Source organism: Panthera tigris, chromosome B3 (assembly GCF_018350195.1).
Source record: "Panthera tigris isolate Pti1 chromosome B3, P.tigris_Pti1_mat1.1, whole genome shotgun sequence".
In the NCBI taxonomy this organism is placed as follows: Eukaryota; Metazoa; Chordata; class Mammalia; order Carnivora; family Felidae; genus Panthera; species Panthera tigris.
The window spans coordinates 8,686,278-8,712,232 of record NC_056665.1 but is presented as its reverse complement, the minus strand read 5'-3'; the positions used below and the strand labels follow the sequence as shown (position 1 = coordinate 8,712,232).

Genomic DNA, 25,955 nt, shown 5'->3' with positions numbered 1-25,955 from the left:
TGTGACTGGGTCCTCAGGTTTTTGGGTGCCTTTCACAGGAATGACTCATGCAAAATTCCCCAGGTTTCATCTGATAAAGAAATCAAAATATCAGTTTATCAAGTCACTACAAGAGATATAACAGCCAGGGAGACCAGAATAATTTCCTTTCTTTGGTAAGCACATTATCTTCCTCTAGGAAGTGCTACATGAGAAGCCAACTTATAACCAGAAGACTGGTGAGTGTAGGTTTCATGCGATTGCTGATAAGAAGATTACATAGTTGGCAATAGATACCTAACTGCATTCACGTACTATTTTGAAGTTGCACCATCAAAAGACAACAAAACTCCATTGTGGGTTGGAACAACTTATCCTCCGAACAGTCCTGGATGAATATCTCTAGTATCGGCCTCTACAAAGCTGATTTTTTACATACATTTTATTGAAACATTCTTGTTTTAGATATTGTCAGATAATCAATTACTCCATTAAAGCCTACCCTTTCTGCTTTCTGCTTTCTGCCATAGAAATTCTCATCCTCTGAAGGCCATGTTTCTGTATTTCATATTTGATCTGTTGCATGCTAAATTTGTCAGTTTGATTCACAAAGTTCTGGAGTATCTCACTGTGGTTTCTATGTGCTGTCAATATATAGCAGACTTCCTCAACCTTAGTACTACTAACACTTTCTGGCTAATATTTTGTGAGAGGCTGTCCTGTGCATTATACAATCATAAACAGCATGCCTGTCCTCTTCTCAGTGGCTGTCAGTGGCAAGCCCCCTCCCTTAGTTGTGAGAACCAAAAATGTTCCCAGATGTCACTGAATCTCTCTTGGGACCCAAAGACCCAAATCATTCCTGGTTGAAAACCACTAGTATATAGGATAGAAAATGAAAACGAGAGACTCTTTTTAAGAATCTAGGGAAAGAGCCTTCAACCCAGTCAAGCCAGATCCCAGCTTTTGTTCTCTGAGGTTCTCCTTCCCATAATCAAAGTGTTTATGAAAAGCAAATCTTAACTCAGACTTCTTTTCATGAAATTATTATGTTTAAGTATTTTTCCAGGCAAGTCACAATTTTCACATATCTCATTGGGCAGAAAGTTTATAATACCTAAGTAGAGAATGTTGCTTAGTTATACAGAGCATCATATTTTTATTGAGAGAGAGGAGTATTTCATAATGTGAGACACATATGGTCTCTGTCAAAGTCCACAAGTGACTGAACCCCGAAACCTAGCTAATGTGCATTTTAATTCCCTTTCATTAGAAAGCAGAATCATAGAGCTTGGGATTGAAGAAACTTCTGGTTCAACAACTTCATTTTCAAATAAGGATAATGAATCTTATAGGAGTGAATTAATGTGCCTCAAAACAGGATGAATAAGAGAGATTTGAACTTGGGTTTTCTGACACGAAGTGGTGTGGTTCTATACTATATAGTTTCACATTTTCACATATGTGTGTAGGTGATATACTGGGAGTTCTACTTCAAGATATGATTGTTTATACATTACATATAGGCCTTCTATTCCCCACCCCCATTACCATACGTGGTGATGTTGTTATAATATTTTCCAGTACATTCCTTCTGCTCACAGTCAGTGATATGCCTGTATCTGTCATGAGTATGGAGTACATCATGTTTGGTTCAGGACCCGAGAGTTTTCTGGTCCAACTGGCAAGTGGTCTCATCTTAGAGCATGAAGAATTTCTCACCTATCAACTTACTGGAATTTTACCCCCAACTTTAAAAAACTATTGACAAAACAAGAACTATTTCTTGCTGGGGTGCCTGTGTGGTTCAGTCGGTTAGGCATCTGAATCTGTTGTTTTTTTTTTTAAGTTTATTTATTTTGAGAGAGAGAGAGACAGATCACCAGCAGGGGAAGGGCAGAGAGAGAGAGAATCCCAAGCAGCCTCTGCACATCAGTGAGGAGCCCAACACGGGGTTCGAATTCATGAACTGTGAGATGATGACCTGAGCCAAAACCAAGCCAGATGCTTGACTGACTAGGCCACCCAGGCACTCCAAGCGTCTGACTCTTGATTCCACTCAGGTCAAGATCTAATGGGTTCCTGAGATCCAGCCTCATGTTGGGCTCTGCATTGACAGTGTGGAACCTGCTTGGGATTCTCTCTCTTTCCCTCTCTCTCACCTTCCCCCACTCACACACTCTCTCTCTCAAAATAAAGAAATAAACTTAAAAAAAAAAAAGAACTATTTCCTGCTAATGTCCTTGGTCCACAAAGCTTAAGTTCCTAAAAGCCACATCCCAAGATGCTGCACCCAAATACACTATCTATTCGTAGAGATAGTGTGTCTTTCTCATTTCCATCCTCTATTTTCAAAGCTATCTCCCCGTGTTTTCTTCCATCATATTTGAATCACCTATGTCCTTGCCTTTTTGTTTCTTTAGGCCATGCCCCAACCCTGCTAGTTCTCCAGAATTACAAACAAAAGTCTTCCCAATAGAATGTGTACATTAATTTCTTTTTTTTTTTTTAATTTTTTTTCAACGTTTTTAATTTATTTCTGGGACAGAGAGAGACAGAGCATGAACGGGGGAGGGGCAGAGAGAGAGGGAGACACAGAATCGGAAACAGGCTCCAGGCTCCGAGCCATCAGCCCAGAGCCTGACGCGGGGCTCGAACTCACGGACCGCGAGATCGTGACCTGGCTGAAGTCGGACGCTTAACCGACTGCGCCACCCAGGCGCCCCTGTGTGCATTAATTTCATTGCAATTCACAAACAGCAGTCCAAAGACCTTTACCACCCCTGTCAAAAAAAAAAAAAAAAAAAAGGTACCCTTTGAAAATAAGAGTATACAATTGCTTTTTTTCTAAAAATGATTTAATTGTTTTCTTTTGTCCCAATCTAAAGTCCCTAGGACCTTTAGCCCAGTGTTTCTTACACTTGAGGAGCCCAGGGCTCCCTAATAGTTTGGGAGAAGGGAACAAAGGTGGATAGGGAATGGTATCTCCTTGCCTTAAGCCCCAGGGAGCTGCTCTGCATTTCTATGTGGCTTCTTGTCAAGAGGAAGGAAGAGGGTAGGGCAATTGACCACACAAAATGTAGTTAAAGCTGAGAGGATTCAAGTATGCACCATTCAGTGTTAGTTAACTAGATCCTTTCCAGAAGGTTATTTATTTATTTATTTATTTAGCAAAACTGAGAAAAGGGAAGGACTATAAGGAGTTAGGACAAAAAAGGAAAATACCGCAGTAAGGAGAGAATTCTATGTGGAAAATTGCAAGCCCAGTAGTTACATGCTTTAATGAAGGTGAGAATTCCAGAGAATGCTTTGCTGTGATATTAATGTCTTGAAGGGTTTATGATAGCTTTTTTCTAAAAAATATATTTTTAATGTATTGTTTTAAATTTTATTTTTAGTCAATTTGTCTCTGACACTTAGCATTTTCAGCATACATATCAGGATTTGGGCTCTAGAGTCAGAAAAATCAGGTTTATTTTGTTATTTTTTTAAATGTCTATTTATTTATTTTGAGAGAGAGAGCATACCAGCATGGGGAGGGGCAGAGAGAGAGAGAATCCCAAGCAGGCTCTATGTTGTCAGTACAGAGCCCCACGTGGGGCTTGATCCTGGAAAATGTGAGATTGTGACCCGGGGCCAAAATCAAGAGTCAGACGCCCAACCAACTGAGCCACCCAGGCGCCCCAGAAAAATCAGGTTTAAATACCAGCTCCAGCACTTGTTAGACATAGTACTTGCATATGTTCTTAAATAACTATGAGACTCCATTTCCTCAACTCTACGGTGGAGCAAATCAATTAACAGACTGACTCATACTAGATAGTCAAGAAAGGCAAGGAAGGTAGATGAACGGATATGTGGGTGGGTGGGTAGAAGAACCTGAAACTCCGAGTCTATCAGGAGACTAAATTTAATCTGAATTATTATTTGAAGGAAACAGCTTTGTTTTGCTGGCTTTCATCGACAGTGCAAAAGAATTCAGTGTTCATTCTTCAGGAAGGGCAAGAGACCTCAGCCATCAATATCAAAGAAAGTGCAACTTCACCTGCCTTGAGTGTTTTTGCTTTTAGGAAGTGGGAGGCTTTTATTAAAGTGGTGGCACAGGAATTGCCTAAGAACTTTGTTCTAGACTCTGAGCTCCTCAGAGAGATCGATTTTTCTCTAATGAACCAAACCTTTGAAACCTGATCTGTGATATTGCAGACACCTCTGCCTGAGCTCTGTGGCCAGGCAGAGCCCAGCCCAGCCCAGCCACGGGGCTGGTCCTCCGTTTCCATTTCAACGTAATTAGAAGGTTTTCTTTTTCTGAATCCGAAACTGGCTGGCAGAGAAATGGTACGGGAACATCCCACAGGGTACTTTGGAGGAATGGGCAATCTAACTGTTGATGAGGGGGCCACAGGGGCTCATTATTATGTAGGGAAATGTTCCTCTGTGCAGCAAAAAGGTAAGGGGTTATGCTTCATGCTGTTGAGCTCATTATTTGGCTCATTCCAATTAGTACTGGATCCAAATGGAATAATGTATTTTTCCTTAATTCTTCCAGTTATCCAAGTACTCTATGGGAGATACATTCTTTCCTTCCAACTGGAAGCACAGAATACCTCTTCGCTAGAGGCCTGGTGATTAACACAGCAATTCTGTCAGAGGTATAGCCTTCTTTGCCAGCGTGCAATTGGCCATCAGGCCCAATGATGAAAGAGGGGCCGTGCTCTCTCTCCCTTGCTTCCTTAATGACCTTACTAGGCAGTGAATCCCATCTGGAAAATGCTTGCAAGCCTCTCAGTGTGTGTAATTGCACCGAAGGTAGGGTTTAGGGCTCCTGCAAACAGTTCAGATGTCACATCTTGGGGCAGAGAGGGCACCATGATTGGAAGGGAGTTAGGGAGAGTGGATCTGGGGACACTGGGAAGCAAAGAGCAACAAGTGTTGACTGTGTGCCTCTGACTCAAAGCTACAGATGAGTAAACGATATGAGCATCCTTAATGAACAACAACAGAGAAGTCAGTTGCCTCAAGAACACACATACATCTGTATCCACCACAGCTGGTTGCTTCTAACAGGGATCTCTCCAGAGGAGGAGCACATGTGATCAGCAAAACTTCCCACAGCCCTGCCAGCTTGATGGTCCTGCTGTGGATAGAATGACAGATGTTACAATCGCAAGAGCAGTATAGATTAAATGAAGGCACCATGGGGCTGGCCTTATTCTTATTTTTTTAAACAGTGATTTACAGTTGGCAAGGGTCAGAATTATAAAGCAAAAGGAACGAGGTGGGTGTAAGAAAAAAGAAGTAGGGATTAGATTCAAAGAGTTTCCATCCATGGTAAGGATAGTTGATGAGCAATTTAACACTGGAAAATTGACCAGAAAAACAGCCAGCCAACCAACGAGCTAGGGTTTTTGTTTGTTCTCTTTTTTTAAGTTATCTGCAGAGAAATTTAGCTGAGATAGAGGTACCTCAAACACTCCCCAGGCAAGGGAATAGGGCAGTATGAATAAATGTTTACCTTTCTCTTTTCAACCCTAATTGCTTCACTGAATTAAAGCCTTCTGACAGCTGAATGCTGTGGCAAGACCTCAAGAATCTTATACTCAAGTTGTTGTTGTTTATTTGCTGTTTTGTTTTTTTTTTTACAGCTTTATTGAGGTTTAATTTACATGCCATAATTTTCATCCATGGTGAGTAAAAGAGTCAATGATTTTTAGTAAATGTTAATGGCTGTGCAATCACCACCACAATCCAGTTTAGAATATTACCATCATCCCAGATTTACTTGTGCCCACCTGCAATCAATCCTACTACCCCTCCTCCCAGACTCAGCCCGGGAAATCACTCATCTTCCTTTTTCTAGAGACATTTCTCCCCACCCCTGCAACATTTCATATAAACAGTATCATATGATATGCTATCCTCTACATCTGGCTTTTTCACGTAGCATAGTATCTTTGAGACTCATCAGTCTTATAGCATATATCCATAGTTCGTTCCATTTTTATGGCTGAATAGTGTTCTGTTGTATAAATAGAATGCCACCTTTGGTTTTTTGTTCACCCATTGACAGACACTGAGATTGTTTCCAGTTTGGGGATATAATACAGTGCCGCCATGAACATCCATGCACAGTCTTGGTGTGGACATCTGTTTCAATTTCATTAGGGGTGGAATCTCTGGGTTATGTGGTAAGAGTATATGTAATTTTAAGTCACTGACAAAGTTTTTTTAAAGTGGGACAATTGTTAGTGTCTGTATCTTTTCTTGCGCATGGTTAGCCCTTTATACATCTTCTTGGTGAAAGGTTTATTCAAATACTTAGCTCATTTTATAATTATCTGGGTTTTTTGTCTACTTATTAATGAGTTATAAGAGTTCTTTGTATATTCTAATAGAAATCCTTTATCAGATATATAATTTGCAAAATACCATCTTCCTGTCTGTGGCTTGTATTATGTATTTTTTTCACTCTGTTTTCACTCTGTTTTTTGAAATACAAATATTTTTAAAATTTTAACTTTATTATTTTGCATCATGTTATTTTATTTGTAATATTTTGTTTTATATCATTATGTAAGTTTATTTGTTATTTTTCACTCAATCTATTAGATCTGTATCATTATGGAAGTACCCACTATCTTGGTATCTAAAGATTTATAGCATGTTTTAAAAGTAAAGTCCTCCAACTTCGCTCTTGATTATTCTGGGTCCTTTACATTTCCATATACATTTTAAAATCAGTTTGTCAATTTCCACAAAAATTCTGTTGGCATTTTGATGCAGATCACTTTGAATCTGTACGTTAATTTGGGGACAATTGTCATCTTGATAATATTGAATCTTCTACTATATGAACATAGAATGTCTCCCCATTTATTTATACTTTCTTTCATCTCAGTGATTTTTTTTAGTTTTTAGTTTATGAGTTTTTACTACTTTGTTGAATGTATTTATGTTTTTATATGTTCCTGTAACATTGCTTAACTAAGTTATTAGTTCTAGAAGGGTTTGTTTATGTGTGTGTGTGTGTGTGTGTGTGTGTGTGTGTGTATTCCTCAGAATTTTCTACACACAGAATCAGGTCACCTGTGAATAAAGACAATTTTGCTTCTTCCTTTCCTACCTGGATGTCTTTTTAAAATCCCTATTGCACTAGTTAGAACCTCCAGTACAATGTTGAATCCTTGTCTTGTTCTTGATCTTTAAGGGACATTGAGTCTTTCACTGTTAAATATGATGTTAGTTTTGAGATTTTCATTAATGCCCATTATCAGATTAAGGGAGTTGTCTTCTAGTCCTAGGTTAAGGGTCTTATAATTAATGGGTGTTAGATTTTGCCACATTCCTTTTTAGGCAGCAGTTGAGATGATTATGCTATTTCTTTCCTTTATACCATACACTGTACCTAATATGCTGTGCACTATAACAAAACACACTATATTGTTTATAACATTAATTGAGTTGTGAATATTCAATCAGCCTTACATTGTTAAGATCAATCTCAGTCATGGAGTACAATTGTTTTTGTATTTTGCTTACTGGTTTACTGGTACTTTTGTTAAACTTTTTAAAAAGTTTATTCACTTATTTGGAGAAAGAGAGAGAGAGAGAGCACATGAGTGGGGGGTGGGGAGAGAGGGAGAGAGAGAGAGAGAGAGAGAGAGAGAGAGAGAGAGAATCCCAAGTAGGCTCTGAGCTATCAGTGCAGAACCCGACACAGGGCTCAATCTCATGCACCATGAGATCATGACCCGAGTTGAAATCAAAAGTCAGATTTCAGTCGGTCACCGAGGCACCCAGACGCCTCAATGTTAAACTTTTAATGTTGATGTTCATGAAGAATACTCACCTGTAGTTTTTACATGTTTTTCCCTTGTAATGTTTTTCTCTGGCTTTGGTATCATAGTAATACCATCATTGTACAATGTGCTGGGAAATGTTTTCTTCTCCTCTATTATCTGAAAGATTTTGTGAAAGATCAGTATTATTTTATCTTTTTTTGATAGAACACCAGTGAAGCCATCTGGGCCTCAGTTTTTCTTGGTAGGAAATTTTTTAATCACTAATTTAATTTCCTTCCTTGTTTTAGGTCTATTTATATTTTTAATTTTTTTCTTTAGTCAGTTTTAGCAAATTGTGTCTTTGTAGGAATCTGTTCATTTCATCTAAATTGTTGGATCTTTGCTCCCTTAAAAAAAATCCCGTTCAATTTAAGGTTATTTTATTCCTGATTTTGGTAATTTGCTCTATTTATTGTCAGTATAAATATTTGTCAATATTGTGGATCTTTACAAAGATCCAACTTTTGCCACCTATTGAGGAAAGTCCCTTCAGAGCACCCATGAACTGGACCGTGGCAACTGGAAGCTCCTCACCCCTATTCCACTCCTTGGAAGTGCATTCTGCTTGCTGTCCCTGCTCCTAGAGTTGCTGCAAGGACATAGCTTTGAGATAGTGTTTTAGTGCTGAGATCATCTGGATGATATACATGATTGAGCCCAGTGAAGGTCTCTATCTATATAAACTTTGAAGATTGTGTCATGCAGGTACAGAGATCTACTCATCTTACAGCTGCCCCAAATAAACCTCTTTTTTAAAAAAAATGTATTAATTTTTTTTTGAGAGAGAGAGAGAGAGACAGACAAAGCGTGAGAAGGGGAGGGGAAGAGAGAGAGGGAGACACAGAATCCAAGGCAGGCTCTGGGCTCTGAATGATCTGCACAGAGCCCAATGGGGGCTCGAACCCACGAACCTCAAGATCATGACGGGAGCAGAAGTCACAAACTTAACCAACTGAGCCACCCAGGTGTTCCCCAAACAAACCTCTTAAGTACCCATTAATCCCTTGCTCATTAAGCCTGCCATCTACCAATCTGGAGTGGCCTCTTTCTTTGGTCTCTCCCTGCTCTTCCTAACAGGTTAGTCCGTATTTTTCTAGTCTGTTGTGGTGGAAGGTTAAGGTACTGATTTGAGACACCGTCTGTTCTTCCAATATAGTTATTTAAAGCTATAAATTTCCTTTAATCACTGATTCACCCGCATCCTATAAATTTGGATATATTATGTTTTCTTTTTCAAGCAGTTTAAAACATTTTCTATTTTTTGTGATTTGTTCATTTACCAATGAGTTATTTACATATGAATTTCTTAAATCTGAATATTTGGGGCATTCCCTCTTTCTTCTTTATATCTGATTTAATTCTGCTGTGGTGAGAGAACATATTTTGAATTTGAACTCTTATAAATTTACTGAAACTTGTTCAGTGGTCTAGAATATGATCTTTCCTGAAAAATGTTCTCTGAAAACGAATGTGTATATTGCAATATTGGGTGAAAAGTGCTATGTATGTCAATCACATCAAGTTAATTAACAGTGATTACAGTAATTACTGATGTGCCTGGGTGGCTCCATCAGTAAAGTGTCCGACTTCAGCTCAGGTCATGATCTCACAGTTCGTGAGTTCGAGCTCCCTGTGGGGGGCTGACAGTTCAGAGCCTGGAGACTGCTTTGGATACTGTGTCTTCCTCTCTCTCTGCCCTTCCCCTGCTCACACTCTGTCTCTCTCTCTCAAAAATAAGTACAAACATTCATTTTTTTTTTAAATATTGTTGTACTATATATTTGTATTTTTACCTCAGTCATATTTTTCATTTGTTTTGGAGCTTTGTTGTTAAGTGTGCATCCATTTATAATTATTGTGTCTTCCCAGTGAGTTGATCATTTTATCATTTTTGAATATCCTTCATTGTTATAGTGATATTTTTTAAACAATGTACTTGATATGAATAGAATCATTCCAGTTCTCTTGTGGCTATGTTTGCATAGTATATCTTTTCCACCTTTTTAATTTCACTCCATTTGTGTCTTTGAATTGAGGTGTGTCTCCTGTAGAGAAGATATAGTTGGATTGTGATTTTAAAATCTGGTTTAACCATTTCTCCCGTTTGATGGGAATACATAGTCCATTCACATTTAATGTAATTATCATCAGATTAGAACTACACCTACCAGGTATTTGCTCTTTGTGTTCTACAGGTTTCTTGTCTTTTCTGATTCATTTGAAGCCTTCATTGGTGTTAAATGGACTTTTTAATTGTGTCATTTTAATGCCTTTGTTTGTTTTCTTACTATCTTAAAAAGTTGTTTTTCTAGTTGTTGTTCTAAGAATTACAATATGCAGCTTAGGACAACCTACTTTAGATTAATTCCAAATTAATCCTTTTCTTGTCTTCTTTAGTTTTTTATGTGGATTCAGTTACCACGTGGTGTATTTTATTTCAACTTAAATGAAATGAAATATTTTTAAGTATGTTTCTTATAACATGTCAGCTACAAATGAACTCTTTCAGCCTTTGGCAAATGTCTTTTATTCTGTTTTCATTTTGAAAGATAGTTTGTCAGGACACAAAATTATTATTGACTGTGGTTTGTTTGTTGTTGTTGTTGTTGTTTTTGCTTTCATCACTCTGAGTATGTTATTACATTGCCTTCTTATTTCTGTTGTTTCTGGTGATAAGTCAACTGTTGGTTTTATTTTCTATACTCTGTATGTAAGAACATATTCTCCTCACATTTTGCCATGAATGGGTTGGGTACATGTGTCTAATGGATCTTACTTGGAACTTGTTAAGCTTCTCTGTTTTGTAGATTACATTGCCCATCAGATTTGGGGAGTTTCTGTCCACTCTCTTTCAAATATTTTTTCTGGCATTTCTCTGTCCTCTCTCCTTCTGGGAGTCCACTGACGTGTGTCTGGGTACTTTCTGAGTTTCAGGTCTTTATTCATCATGACTTTTTCTTCTCTGTTCTTCAGGGTGCATAATTTCCATTGATCTATATTTAAGTTTACTGATTCCTCCTTCTGACATCTCCATTCGGCTATTGTTTACCTCTAATGAAATTTTCATTTTAGTTATTATTTTTCTGACAGGCCAAACAATTTATTTATGTAGACAAAGTGGTTTACAATGATTTGTAAACAGTCAACAGTGATTAATGAGGTTGTATTAGATAAATGGATTTTTTTCATATCTTACTGTGTTGCCCCAGCCAGTGTGCATCTCTGGTTTTACTGAACATCCACAGTCGGCAGCCACTTTTGCCAATACTGCAAGATGAAGTAGCCCTTCGTTTTCTACGTATAAGGCCTGAGCCCTTAACGAAGCTACGTGTGCTTCCATGGCAAAGTCTGTAGTGTGCTGTAGAAAGAAAAATTGACATTGTAGCTATAGTCATTTTCTGTGTTATGGAGCGAATTACTACAAGATTAGTGACTTAAAATAACACACATTTTTCCAGGTCCTGTCATGCACATGTGAAGACAGAGTCACACAGTGATATGTGGATAACTTAGATTGTCTTTCGTTTACTTTGCTTGTGTGCACAGTTTTCTAGTCAGCTGGGTATAATTGGAAAAGTTAGCAAGGCCACTTGTTACTGTGTCTTTTCCCAGATTTCCCTGCTACATTTCCGACTCCTCTGCCATTTCATTGCTTAGCCCAACGAAGTCTGCGTCTCAGACTAACTGAGCAGTTGCTCTTTCACTCATTGGTGGCAGAACTAGCTACGATTATCAACAATGCTGTTAGTACAGGGTATTGTTTTCCCGCTTGCTGCAAGTAAGGCCAACCCTCTCCATAGACGAAACTCCAGTTTTCACAGACTGGCCCGTTCTGGTAGAACTGTCACGGCAGTAAGGGAGGGGGAGGAGATGGGAGTAGCCCCAAGCAAGAATGCCACAGACTTCCAATTGTCCAGTCTTTCATGAGTAACTGCTCAGCTTGGTGTTTGCATATGGTTGATTTCCAATGCCCAAAAATATTTTTTTTAATCTTTTAAAAATATTTTTTTTTCTAGTTTTCTAGTTGATTTGGGGAGGGAGAGAGGATTTGCTGAGCTAAACTCTGCCGTATTGGAAGTTTGGTCTCAAAAGGTTATTCTTGAAAGAAAGAATAAATGAATCAATAAAAATGTAGCTATCAGGGACAACCTGGGTGGCTAAACTGGTGAAGCTCCCAACTCTTGATCTCAGCTCAGGTCTTCATTTCAGGTCATGAGTTCAAGTTCCACATTGGGCTCCACACTTGGCATGAAGCCTACTTAAATAAATAAATAAGTAAATAAATAAATAAATAAATAATGAAAAAAGTAAAAAATAAGAATGCAGCTATCATAGTTCCCCCATTAAAAAAAACATTAAAACATGGTATCCCATGCTCATTCTTTTTGTTATCTATCAGCCCCCCTTATGATCTTAATCTATATCTTTGATTATTAATACCTCTTCCAATATGTGGTTTCTAGAACTGGATATAGTATTGCAGGCATGGTCTCACTCATTCAAGCAATTATAATTTACTGCTGTAGGACAGATTCCCTGAGGATCTATCTGCCTTTATTAATCGGCAACAATAAAAGTTCATCTTTTCAGTAGACTTTGTTTAGGCTCAGACTGAGGGTCCATCGTGGGGAAGTAGCGAGAAAAGCCACTAGGATAAATTGGTGTGGGAGAAATTTGGGGTTGATATCATAACTGTCTATCTTTGATGGTGGCGATAGAAATAGCCACAGGAATAAAAGCCGGCTGTAGTAGAATGAATAAAAACCAACATTTCTTGAGGGCTTTTCATGTTCAGGCACCATTTTAGGTGCTTTACAGGTTAGTTATTATTCCTTTAATCTCTGCAACCCCACTGATGACAAATCCAAAATCAGCTGGAGTAAGCAACCTGCCTAAAATCGTAGAGCTGGTAAATGGCTGAGCTAGAGTTTTAGTGTGGATACTCTGGATCCAGAGCTGGGCACTTATCGAATATGCGGTGCTGCTCATTATCCAGAGACGGGTGTTTTCTCATTGGAAGCTAATCTGGGAATGCCTTGCTTTCTCATTGCCAGTTCTAAAGGAGATTGAGGGAAGATTACTGCTGTAAAATTTTAAATGAGTCCAATTTACAGCACATTTTAGTATTGCATGGCTCCAGTTCATGCAAATGTCTCTGCTTCGCCTCAAAAAATTGCAAGTCCCTAGGAAAAGTCCCTAAGAAGCAAGCCCTCTGGTTGCTGAAGCAGTCAGGCTGCTATGCACATTGAAAGTACCTTCTGCATAATAAGTAGCCATCCCCTCCAGTAGAACAATTGCACGCAAATCAGGATGGGGCTGGGGAATTCAAATCAGAATCGCTGGCAGCCACTGGATCTGAGGGCATTAGATAAGTGGAACAAGAGGTTGTGAAAATAAGACGATACTTTCCAATGATTTTTTTTTTTTTGGCCAATCTCATGCAAACCACAAAGAAAGAACCAGAATAGCACGTTGCAGGAGAATCACGTTGCTAAAATCATGATAGATCTTACAAGAGATGAAAATGGAATCAGGTCTGGGACGGAGAAAGTAACAGCTCTGGCTGATTTCATCCCCAAGTTCCAGAAGTGACAGAAATGGCACAGGTTATGCCAGGCTTGGCCTCTTCAACCCACTGAGGCCATTTCTATTAGCCTGTGAGGCCAAACCCTCATCCTAGGAGAGCAAGGCTTCTCCTGTGTCAGCAGCATTATGCTTGTCTTGGAAATGGAGTGGACAGGGCCTCCGTCCATGATATGCTTTCATTTTAATGGGAGATTCACTGAAGGAGCTCTGTTCTTTTCAATCTTGTTATGGTTTTGAAAATGAAGAAGGATTTGTTACCCTCCCCACTGCTTCTCCAGTCAATCATTTTGGCCACGGAGACCCGAACGCTGTTGATCTAGGATTTCCATAGCATAAGCTTATCCACCTAAGTGCTGGTGGGATGCTCAATCCCTCTCAATCCAGTTGTGTTCAACAGGAATGATAAGATGTTGTCTGGCTATATCCCAACTATAAAATGCCTGTATAGTACCGGCTGAAATGTACTGATAACTGGATTCAAAAGGACAGTCATGTTCAGGGCTTGGGAAGTAGAAAGATGTTACCATGCTTGCTGCCTTAGGCTATGGACATTACTTATTCATTGCTTCATTCATTATTTTATTAAATATTGTCTGCACATGGCATGGATTAAATGAGGAGGAATTACCAATATGCAGAGGACATGTGCATTGCCTTATCTGAATTTTCCATCTTATCTCTGACACTTCCACTCTCCCCTGTCCCATTGTTCGCTCCTGTCTCCATCTACCACATGGCCTTTTTGTGAATAGAACTTCACAGAGTTTTACCAAAGCACCAAGCACTCCATTGCCCTCAGACCACCGGTGTCCCATCTTCCATGCTGCCTCTTTCTGTTTTGTTTGCACCTATTTCAGATTATCTTTTCTCCATCAGATTCTTTTTTCTCTCTCTCCCAGATTATCTTTTCTCCATCAGATTCTTTTTTCTCTCTCCCTCTCATTTCCTTTGGAATCTGCCCAAGATTTTTATTAACACGGAGAAAGAATAATTATTGGTACACTTACTTAAATTCTCTGTGGTCATTTCCCTCAACTATGAAATGAGAATGATAAGAGTACCTACCTGATATATTGCTGTAAGGCTTAAATGAGATGATATTAGTGAATTCCTTAAAATAATACACAACACGTAGCAAGCATTCATCCATTACTCTTTATATCATGGGATCATTCCAAACACTGTTTTAAAAAACTACACAGTAATTTTCTTCTGGTAGCCAAAAACATCAATAATAATGGGTAACATTGATATTAATTATATGCCATGTGATACACCTTATCTCATTAATTATTACTATCTCTATTTTACTGATAAGGGAACTGGGCTATAGAAAATCAGTAATAGTTCTCTGACGTCACCCGTAAGAATGTGTTTGGATGGGCTTTAAAAAATTTTTTTTTAATGTTTATTTATTTTTCGAGAGAGAGAGAGAGAGACTATGAGCAGAGGAGGGGCAGAGAGGGAGACACAGAATCTGAAGCAGGCTCTAGGCTCTGAGCTGTCAGCACGGAGCCTGATGCGGGGCCCGAACTCCTGGACCCTGAGATCATGACCTGAGCCGAAGTCAGATGCTCAACTGACTGAGCCACCCAGGCGCCCCTGGGTGGGCTTTTTGATCAACTGTTGAATGGACTAGATTTATGAGGTAGTTTAGACCACCTGAGTAAGGGTGAGTGAGGTCCCAAATCACAGCAGTGGAGGTCCCCGGCTCTTATCTCTTCCAAGTGCATTCCTGATAACATCAGCCTCCTACTATTTTGGGAAAGGGGGCAACACGTGGGAGAAAGGAGTACAGGTGTAAAGTGCAGAGGGAAAAATGACAGCCAGAACTGTGGGTTCTCCTGTTCCTGCGAATACAAATCGCAGGGATCTGGGGCAGGTGCTGACGCTGTGTCACAGCTCAGTCTACCGGAACTGGTGCCCTCAGACCACCTGACCCTGTAGGGAGGGGGCACAAATGACTGATGGGGGCAAATAGTGAAGACAGAAAGGCCCATCTCACAATCAAGGACAAGACGTTGCTGCTCTGCCCTGAGCATCCAGAACTAGAAATGTGTTCGAAGTGATAAGATACATATTGAACTGTTCAGTGAGTGAAACTCTCTGTCTTCCTAGAATTTTATGAAAACTCTTTTAAAGGAGCACATTTTTCAGACCAAATCTGCCAGGCTTAGCTCCACCTGATTCATGGATTCCCCCCAGTTCTTCTACTGTCAGGGTCCCTCGAGTGGCAACTAGTATGATTTAAAAAAAAAAAAAAAAAAGCCTGGGTCTTGGTAGGGGCAGGGGCAGGAAGGAAAGGCAGGGCATCCCCTTGAGCGTGGGTCAGGAAGGTGTGGGCATGAAGAGTTGTGAGGTCTGTGACAGTCATTCATGTATGGGAAATGCCAGAGCCCTTCCAGAAGAGCAGCAGGGGTGACCAACAGAGATTTGGGGGTAAGGGAGTTGGTGGTGAGCTCAGGCTCATTTAGTGAAAGGTTTGCCTACAACAGAGGTAGGTATGCATGTATGTATGCATGTATGTATGTATGCATGTATTTAGAAAGACAAAGCAAGAGAGAGAGAAGAAGTGGGGGAGATGGGCAGAGGGATATTGAGAGAGAGAGAGAGAGAGAGAGAGAGAGAGAGAGAGAGAGAATCTTAGGCAAACCCCATGCCAAGTGTGGAGCCTGATGTGGGGCTCGATCTCACGACTGTGAGGTTACGACCTAAGCCAAAATCAAGAGATGGACCAAGAGATGGCCAAAATCAAGAGATGGCTCAACTGACTGAGTCACCCGGGTGCCCCAGGTTTTCAGTTTTTATTATTTAGTTCTGAAAAGGCATCTATCTTGCTCACCATTGCCACCACACCCACCATAGTGGGGCGAATCCACAGGTATTTGTTGAATGGCTGAACTGATGGCCCATCCTTTCCTGAGAGGATCTTAAAGCCTCATGAATTCTTTACCTGGAAGCTCTCTTCCGATCCATGTTCAAGCTCCACGCACTATGCAGTCTGTGTGACTTGAAGCAGACTTAGCCACACTGCTTATGCCCTTTTTACATTGGCATTGGTGATAACACCCTTCCTACCTCCCTGGGAGCTCTCAGTGCCCCAGGGCTTGCATAAGAGCAGCAGGCATACCATCTGAGATCAACATCAAATGACTTATATAAGAGCCCATCATACCATCCTGTAAGCCCTTCCTCTGGATGCTGCTCTGCAGAGGAACGAGGTGGGGAACTGTGGAGTGGATCCTTGACCCATAAGGCAGCTTATCGAGAAGGTTTGAAAAACGCAGTGGTTCTCAGCCGAGCTTCACATCAGAGTCACCTGGGTGAACTTTTAACATGCACAGGGGCCCGCATTCCACCCTAGACCAATTAAATCAGAATCTCTGGATGTGAGGCTCAGGCTGGGTCTTTTTTAAGCTCCCCAGATGGGTCATATTGTAGTCAGAGCTAAAAGCCAATGAGTTCTTGTTCTCTTACTTTGTGGCAATTAGAATCACATGGGGACAAAACTCCCCAAAGCCCAGGCCACACTCCATACTATTTAAATAAAATATTCTGGGGGCGCCTGGGTGGCTCAGTCGGTTGAGCATCCGACTTCAGCTCAGGAAACGATCTCATGGCTCGTGAGTCCGAGCCCCGCGTCAGGCTCTGGGCTAATGGCTCAGAGCCTGGAGCCTGGTTCCGATTCTGTGTCTCCCTCTCTCTCTGCCCCTCCCCATTCATGCTCTGTCTCTGTCTCAAAAATAAATAAACATTAAAAAAAATTTTAAATAAAATATTCTGGGGTGGGGCCCAAGCATCAGCATTTTTACAGCTCCCCAGATGAGCAGTCAAGTTTGAGAATACACTGTTGAGGAGAAGCTGAGGGTGTATATGTCCTTGGGATGTGGAACCACTGTGATTTGCTAGTATTATGACCATTAGATGCAATGATTTAGGGCTTTGACCAAAACTATATCATATGCCTTATGCTCATACAAGGTTCAGCCTTGACATGAGTAAGCATTAGTGGTTAAGGAAGCAGCAGAGAGCTAATTACTTTATTTTTTATATCATGATTCTTAGGCATCAGAAATAACAAATAAAATGAGTTCTATTGCTTCAGTTCAGATCTTCATAGCAATCTTGAGAAGTAGGTAATATTATTCTGAATTTAAAGATGAAGGAATTTATATGTAAAGAAGTTAAGGAACTTGTTCAAGGTTACTGAAGGCACAAATCTGGAATCAGAATCTGGACCATAGTATCATGACACCAAAGCCCATGCTCTGTTTATGACCCTTGGCTGCCTTTATTTTTAAAGAGAAGATTGAAATATAATTTACATACCATAATGTTCACCTGTTTTAAGTGCACAGTGATTTCTAGAAAATTTACAGAGTTGTGCAGCCATCACCACATCTAGTTTTAAAATATTTCCATCATCACTAAAAGATCCCTTGTGCCCATTTATTTGACTGGCTTTTAAAGAACATTGGGCCAGAAATCAGAAAAGCTGGGTTTTGCTCCCAAACCTGTCATTTACCTAATCTTCTGACCTTGAAAAGTCCCTTAAAGTCTCTGAGTCTCAGTTTTGTTTAAATTAGTCACTGAGAGATGGTAATTCCCTGCCATAGAGTAAAGGTCAAGTAAAACATTGCATGGAGAAGTGCTTGTTAGCTAAGAGGAGCTCAGAAAGGAGAAAGTGAGGCTTTTTAAAAAACTTTTTTAAATGTGTTATTTTTGAGAGAGTGAGTGGCGAAGCAGCAAAGATAGAGTATCTGAAATGCGTTCTGTGTTGACAGCAGAGAGCCCCATGCAGGGCTCAAACTCATGAATGGTGAGATTATGACCTGAGCTGAAGCCAGACACTTCACCGACTAAGTCAACCAGGTGCCTCGAGGCTTTCTTTGTTTTTTTTTTTTTTTAATTTTTTTTTTTTAACGTTTATTTATTTTTGAGACAGAGAGAGACAGAGCATGAACGGGGGAGGGTCAGAGAGAGAGGGAGACACAGAATCTGAAACAGGCTCCAGGCTCTGAGCAGTCAGCACAGAGCCCGACGCGGGGCTTAAACCCACAAGCTGTGAGATCATGACCCGAGCCGAAGTCGGACGCTCAGCCGACTGAGCCACCCAGGCGCCCCAAGGCTTTCTTTTTTTTAATATTCTGAAAACCATTTTTCACCTTCCAAGTGCTCTCCATCTGAAACTGAACCCAGAGAGCTGTAATAAGACAAGGTGGGCCGTTTCTCCCTCCTCCTTGTTTTTCCCTTCCACCAACACCCTCACCCCCTTGAGGCTTGTGTCACAACACTCCTCTGGGTGTCTGAAACCTGCACTACTCATGGGATCTGGTGACGGTTGGCATCCCTTCTGAGCACCAGTTTAGCCCAGAGCTCTGCATGCGTTCTTGAGGGGCTTAGCTGTCCCCGGCAGAAGCCTGTGGTGCCATATGCTCCTGTAATGACTAGCTGTCAGGGAGATGCATGGTGTCCTTTAGCAGGAGAATAAAAACAGATGAGGTGGACGGTGGTATTTCTCTGGCCCTGTAATTAGCACTCTGATGGGTGAGGAGAGGCCCAAGTGAGGGGTGTTACATCATGGCTGCTGGGGAAGGAGGTCAAAGGTTTATAATATTCATCTAGGTCCCAAATCAACAGTCAACGGTGTTCAAGCTCAGCGTCTAACCTTTTATTTCCACTGTTTTTTAACTCTTTGCGTGAGCTGGTTTTCCACCTTCGTATGGCTTAGACTGTGAGCATCCTGAGGGCATATCGTCTTTAGTCTTACAATTTATTCTAGTTACTGGCATTCATTAATGTTCTCTGAAATATAAATAGAGCTTCAATCTTCCTGCAACTCCTTACCTGTCATCTTGTGTCCATCTTGCGATATTTGGGTCTTGTCTTCCATATAGCTAACACACCTAGAAATGCACAGACTTCCCACTTAGCATCTCAAAGATCTTCATCACTGCTTTTTGATGACTCCAGTGATGTTGTACCTGCTTGTGACTTGTCACCCCCTTTCAAATTTGGGTCTGTGCTTAATGGCCCCTCGGGTGCGCAGAGAAGATAAGAAGCTTCTGCAGGCAGAGGGAGAGATAATTGGGATGCTTGGCCCCCTTACTCTTCTGGAAAGGTCAATGGAGAAGACTTGCATCTATCATTCAGGCCCTGGAGTGCTGTGACATTTCTAAGGGTGCCCAGAGCTCCTGTGATAGCATGGAAACCAGGCACCCATGTGAGAGGAACGAGGCTTCCTCTTCCTGGAGATTTCAGCATCTCCAGCCACAATGAGAAGCAGGAATATACAGCTGCACAGAGAAAGGCAATGGTGATATAAATACATGTTTAATTGCACATCAATTACAATTACTTACTAGGCTGCATTTATTTAAAGGCAGTGTAATTAGAGCAAAAACCTTGATTTAATCATAACCTTATCAAACACAGATCCCGTCATCTTCCTGTGCTTGCGCAGTCTGTATTTCCCTCTGTGCCAGTTGCCAAGGGGAGGGGTGATGGCAGTGCCCTTTTGGGCCAGGAGGCCCTTGCCAAGAATTTTCTTCTCCCTGGGACACCCGCTCAGAAGCTGCTGAGTGGTTCGTCCTGTCTCTTCTTTAGCAGCTTATGATGAGAAAGCCTGATTAGCTAGAATGACTTATTGAAAATATAACTCATCCCCGATGGCAGGCTTCATAACCCAGGAGCCCGAGATTAGTAAGGACATTACACAGGCTCAGCCTCCAGAGATAAATTACTCCTCGGAATGTACCCTCTCACAGTCCCTGGATTTGATTTCTCATCGACAGTGATGGGCCCTGACTTGACATTGCTACATAGGGGTGGACAGCAGGCAGGCTGACTGTCTCTCACAGTTAGCTCCAGGCTATGTCTTTGTCCACCTACCCCTCTCTTTCATTATCTCTTGGCTTTTTTGTCCAGAGCTCCCTGGAGGCTGAGATGCTATCTCCTGACTTTTCTGAAGAAGAATCTCCTCTTTCTGTGAATGTGTTTAGAAGCAGTGATCTGTTGTGCCCCACATGCCCGGGGTCCTTTCCATGGTTCATGGGAGGTAAAGTGGAAACAAACTTTTATCTCCATTTTATGGATTGCAGAGTGGTGGTCTAGATGCAAAAGATGACTCTGACAAAGCAGACATGAACAGAAACAGGCAAATGTCTTTTTTTTTTTTTTTTTTTTTGATCTTGGCTACTTTGCTCCTTCATGCAGTTATTTGTTACTCTTTCAGCCAAGCAGAAAACAGGTCCATTTCTGGAATGTTAGCGTTAACGAATATGATGTGCATTGAGCACTCACTCTGTGGTAGGTGCTGTTTCTGTGTTGTCCTTCACGGCAAAGTGCAAGGGAGCCACCATGATTATTTCCATTCCACAGATGAGAAAAGAGGTTAATTGCCTGGCTTGAGATCATGAAGTTAGTAATGCAATGACCACTTCTGTCTGTGGAATGTGAGCTTAGAGCCAGGCACTGCATTGCACACTTTAGATATTTTGTCTTCTCTTATTTTCACCACTCAATCGGTGAGGCATTGTTATCCTCACCTTGCAAATGAATAAAATAAGCTCTGAAAGGTGAAGTAAATGTCACAGATTTTTTTATGACCAGAGAGTGATGAAGCCAAGCTTTGGCCCCAAACTTCCCAATGCCTCTCCTCTATGCCTACCTGCCTTCACCCAGTGGCCCTTTATGCCATCACGTATCACCCCCAGCTATCCAGCTGCACAATCCAGAAAGCCAAGCACCATGCAGGGAACTTCTCTCACCTGCCACATTGTATCTGTTATCAATTCCTGTCCATTTCATATTCTCCACCCATCCTCCTTCCTTCCATGACCAGCATGCTAATCCAAGCCATCATAATCTATTTGGACTCCTGTAGCTACTGTCCAGCTGGGCATCCTGTTTCCACTATTTATTCCATCCAGACCATTTCCTACATATTCACCAGATTGAACTTTAAAAAATGCAAATGGGGTCATATCACTCTTATGCTAAAATCCCTCCAACAGTCTCCCATCCTTCTAATAGTAGAGGCCATAATCCCTTCTGTGGTCTTTGTTTCTCTTCGGTATGGGATCCCTGCCCATCTCTCTAGCCTCTTCTAAAACTAATCTCCTTGGCTCCTTGCTCCAGCCATTTGGCCTTCTTTCATTTCCTCTTATATGCTATCTCCCCAAATATAGGCTTTGCATATATTACCACCTCTACTTGGGATACCCATCAACTCTCCTCACCTTCTTGTACCCAGGTAACTGTTCCCCACCTTTGAATCTCAACAAAGGGGTGGCCTCTGTGAAACATTAATTTCTTTTTTTTTTTTTAATTAAGAAGGGGCACCTGGGTGGCTCAGTGGGTTGAGCGTCCAACTTCAGCTCAGGTCATGATCTCACGGTTGACAAGTTCGAGCCCTACGTTGGGCTCTGTGCTAACAGCTCGGAGCCTGGAGCCTGGAGTCTGCTTCAGATTCTCTGTCTCCCTCTCTCTGCCCCTTCCCTGCTCATGCTCTGTCTGTGTCTCAAAAATAAACATTAAAAAATTTTTTAAAAAAAGAGAGTGGCCTCTCTGAAGGGACCTTTCCTGACCCTTCCAGATAGATCAGAACCTCCCACCAAGCATTTATGTACTCATCCACTATTCAGTATATATTCATTTGACTAGTTATTTATGCTTGACCCCCCACTGGGCTCGAAGATGTAACAGGATAGAGACTGGGTGCATCTCAATGGGATAACCCTGCCACCCAGTAGGGCAGCTGACACCAAGAAGGTACTCAGTAAGTGTTGATTGAAACCATGAGTGAATATACGCAATTCTGTCCAGAATACATGTCTTCATTTATTTCTATCTGGCTTCCTCTTTATTCCACAACTTCCTTACTGCAGGCATCCCACAGGCAGGTCTTTGGCACTGTAGTCTTGGGCTCTTGCCTTTAATATGAGCCTGAGCCAAAAGTTTTCTTTCCTTCCAGAATTGTCTTTCCAGTTCCCTCTCTTCGTTCTGGCCAAATAACACCTTGTAGCCACTCTACACAGGCTGGGCTCCCTGGATACCACTTTGGCAAGTATTCTTTAAGCCCATGCTGGCGATATATCTGTAGCACAGATTTCAACATAGCGTCCCCAGGAGGGAGACATGTTGCTTGGTGGTAGATGAGGGTGTCACAAGGGAAAAAAAAAGCAACAGCTCAGAATGAAAATGGAGAAATAATTGTTCAGAAGAAAATATTGGAGGAAGGTATGGAAGGAAAGTGAAGAGAACGTGAAGAAAAGAATTGAAAAGTGGGACCTCACAAAGCCTTTTAAAACTGAAAGGGATGGGCCCTGGAGGACATTTGTGGGGGAAAGTTTACCAGCAGGAACTGTTGTTCCTTTAAGGCTGTGCCAGGCGCTGTGCTAAATCCTGGGGCCAGAGATAAACGCAAAGCAGATGTTGACCTCAAGGAGCTGTCCGTAGCAAGCCAGCTGGTGTGCAAGTGAATGCATGTGCCTGTGTGTGCAAGGGGAGAGGAGACGATGCTATAATGCAGTAATAACCACTCGTTCATTCACTAAACATTCATTGGGAGCCTACTGTATGCAGGACACTGGTTAAGGCACTGGGATTGCAACAGTAACCAAAGAGACCAAGCCTCCTGCCCTCTGACAGTTTATGTCCTCAGATGGGAGTGGGGGTGGCAGCAAGGAATTAAATAACAAATGTAAGTAAAATCTGTGGTATATAGAAAGGTGGGGAGTGTATAATTTGGATAGGGTGGGGGGATTCTAAGTGCCTGGGGATGGAGTGTGTGTGCATGTGTGAAATCAAGTGGTCATGACCGGTCAAAAAGACACCTCATGCCCAACATCAGATCTGTTTGTCTCCCCACTCAGCACATGGTGAGCACTCAATGTGCCATAGCCATTATTACATTAAGTATCGCAACTACAACAAGATAGCTACTCTCCCTTTATTCCTTTTCTGCAAGTGAAATTATTAGGAATATAATTTTCCTCTTTCTCTCCTGGTACATACTTTTTTATTTCTTCCTATTTCCTGCTGGCTGAGAAGTGAGAAAGAGTTAAAAGCAGTCATAAAGCACAGAGGCTGTTCATTAGGGTCTGATTTATAAATGTGTTACACCACCACCCAGGCATGTTGGCACTACATGATTACAAATTACGGTCCCTGGTTCTCCAGCGGGGGTTGCTGTTCAACAACTAAGCCCAGGGAGCATGATTTTTTTTTTGGTAGGCTCCACCATCATTGATGTTTCTTTTCCTCTGAGTGCCTGTTTATGTAAATGTATGTAGGCATGCATGTGTCTAGATGCACACAGTCTTCTGTGCTTTGGAACATGTTAATAGGCCTGCCACCTGTCACAGGTAAATCTGTGCTCTGAGTGTGTCCCCTGTGGGCAGGAGGCAATAATGAAGTGAAGGGGGTTGATTAACAACCATTTGACTACTTATCCCTTGGCATTTGCCCATTCCCGTCCCTCTAGCCAGCCCACTCAGGGGGCAGTGGAAGGTCGTAAGCTGTATCAGTCTCATTCCTGCCACTAGAGAAGTCAGTGGAAGCCCAAGAAATGGGGCCTCTTAAGAGTGGAAGTTGGGGGTGGGGGGGGTCATTGATTTTATTACATGGATGGAAGGGGGCTGATCAAACAACCTCACCTTTCTCCAAGCTCCCAGCATTTCTGAAGTCCATTCACCTAAATTCCTCCTGGGGGATTCTGATCCCCATTAATTGATCCCCATTCTCTGTTCAGTTTCATTCAAAAACATTTATTGTGCACCAACCATAGGCAACGATTCCCTTTCTGGGTGCTGGGGTGGGGGAATGAAAGTAAACTAAAGACATGATATCTGCACTTAGAGAGCTTGAAATCTAGCAGCTGGTAATGCTAATGATTGATCTGGATTGAGCTCACCCTTTAACGTGCCAAGGACTGTCTCAAGAACATAGTAGCTCATTAATTCCTGTAACGCTGTGAGTTAGGTAATATTATTATCTCCATTAAATTTGTACCTGAAATGAAGCTTAAAAAGGTTTAGTGACTAGCTCACCTAAAAGGGGGATTTGGAGACTGAATGAATATCAGGGATTATATTGTATTAAACTGTTACCATTAATGTTACTTAAGTAACTATCAAGTTACTTACACTTCTGTTACTTAGTTTCCTCATCCATACAATTAGAGTAACGATGTTATCTACCTCATAGGGTTGTTGTAAGGATCAAAGAAGATAGTATATATTGAGCGGTTGGTATTGCCTGTTGGCATATAGCGAGCACACCACAAATATTAGCTGTCTTTTTTTTTTTTAGTATAGCTTCATCAGTGTCCTCAATCTACCATCAGTATTCCTCAGAAGAGACCAACCTGTTTGAAACAGCTGACTACACACATTCATTTGCATTTGTAAGTTAACTGTCAGGTGTATTCACATGATAAACCAACTAGATGGTTATTAAATATCACAAAACAAGAACATAATATAATTCTGGAGATAACAGTAGCTCACAGCATCAAATCAAATCTACAGAGCCAGACACTATTTTAGGTGCTAAGGATTCAGCAATAAATAGTTTCTTTGGCACTTTGGGTTCAGAAAAATGAGGAGTGGAATCTTGCTCTCCTACCCCTTCCCCCACTTCCTAGCCGTTGAGTTCTTGTTCAAGTTACCGACCTCTATGGCAATCAGTTTTCTTACTTTATAAAACTGGAATACTAAGAGTATCTACCCCTTAGAATTATTTGGGGCTTAAGTGAGTTGAAAAATACAAACAATAGTTCCTGCACAGAGTAAGTTTTTAGCAAATGTTATTTATGTAAAGGCCTTGGGAGAGTCTGTTTCACAGAGAACCAGCATTTATAGGCAGAACATGTAATTTACAACTTACCCTCCACCAAAAAATGATAAGATTAGTATTACTAATCAGGTCCTACAGATGAGGAGACTTAAGGAGTTTATGACATTAGCCCAAAGTGGCATAGCGACAAAATTGGGTACTTGGTTTGAACTCCCATCTCCATAATCTAAAAAGAATTTATTTTCCCACCATTTTGGTCATTTGCATTAGGTAACAGTCACCTGTTATGCCTAGAATGCACATACATGTGAACATTCATGGAAGGGTCAGAAGAAGAAGAAGGAAGTGAAAAGGTGGGTCCGAAACGCACTACATAAGAAAAGAACCCCATATTGGTTAGGACAGGCATGATCCATAGAAACAAATGTAGTTGCTGATTGATGCAGGGGAAACTGGACAGACACCTACCTGATTTGCCAATAGTTTTCTGTGGGTAGACTCTGAAGTCAAGGAAGATCTTCCACTGATAGCTGGCAGGAGGTGAATTACTGTAGCCACTAGTTAGAGATTTGGAAACAATTAGACAGATTCCATGCATATAAATAGAAAGAATGTGTGGATATTAAGGGTGCTATACGGCAATAGGTAATGCAACAGATAAATACAGGAGCTGGAAAGTCACAGAGAGACTCCAGATAAATGATTTCTATAAATAAGTATTGCTCATAGATATTTCAGATGCTTCTCTATTTA

General features: G+C 41.1%; 1 protein-coding gene across 3 annotated transcripts in view; it reads left to right on the top strand.

The window, feature by feature from the left end:
• Nucleotides 1-25,955, top strand: part of AGBL1 (AGBL carboxypeptidase 1) — a 784,724-nt gene that overhangs the window by 633,606 nt on the left and 125,163 nt on the right. For all 3 annotated transcript variants that reach the window (XM_042988107.1, XM_042988105.1, XM_042988106.1), the window contains one exon: nucleotides 24,717-24,810. In XM_042988107.1, coding sequence (XP_042844041.1) covers nucleotides 24,717-24,810 — 94 coding nt within the window. The remainder of the gene's footprint in view (nucleotides 1-24,716; nucleotides 24,811-25,955) is intronic.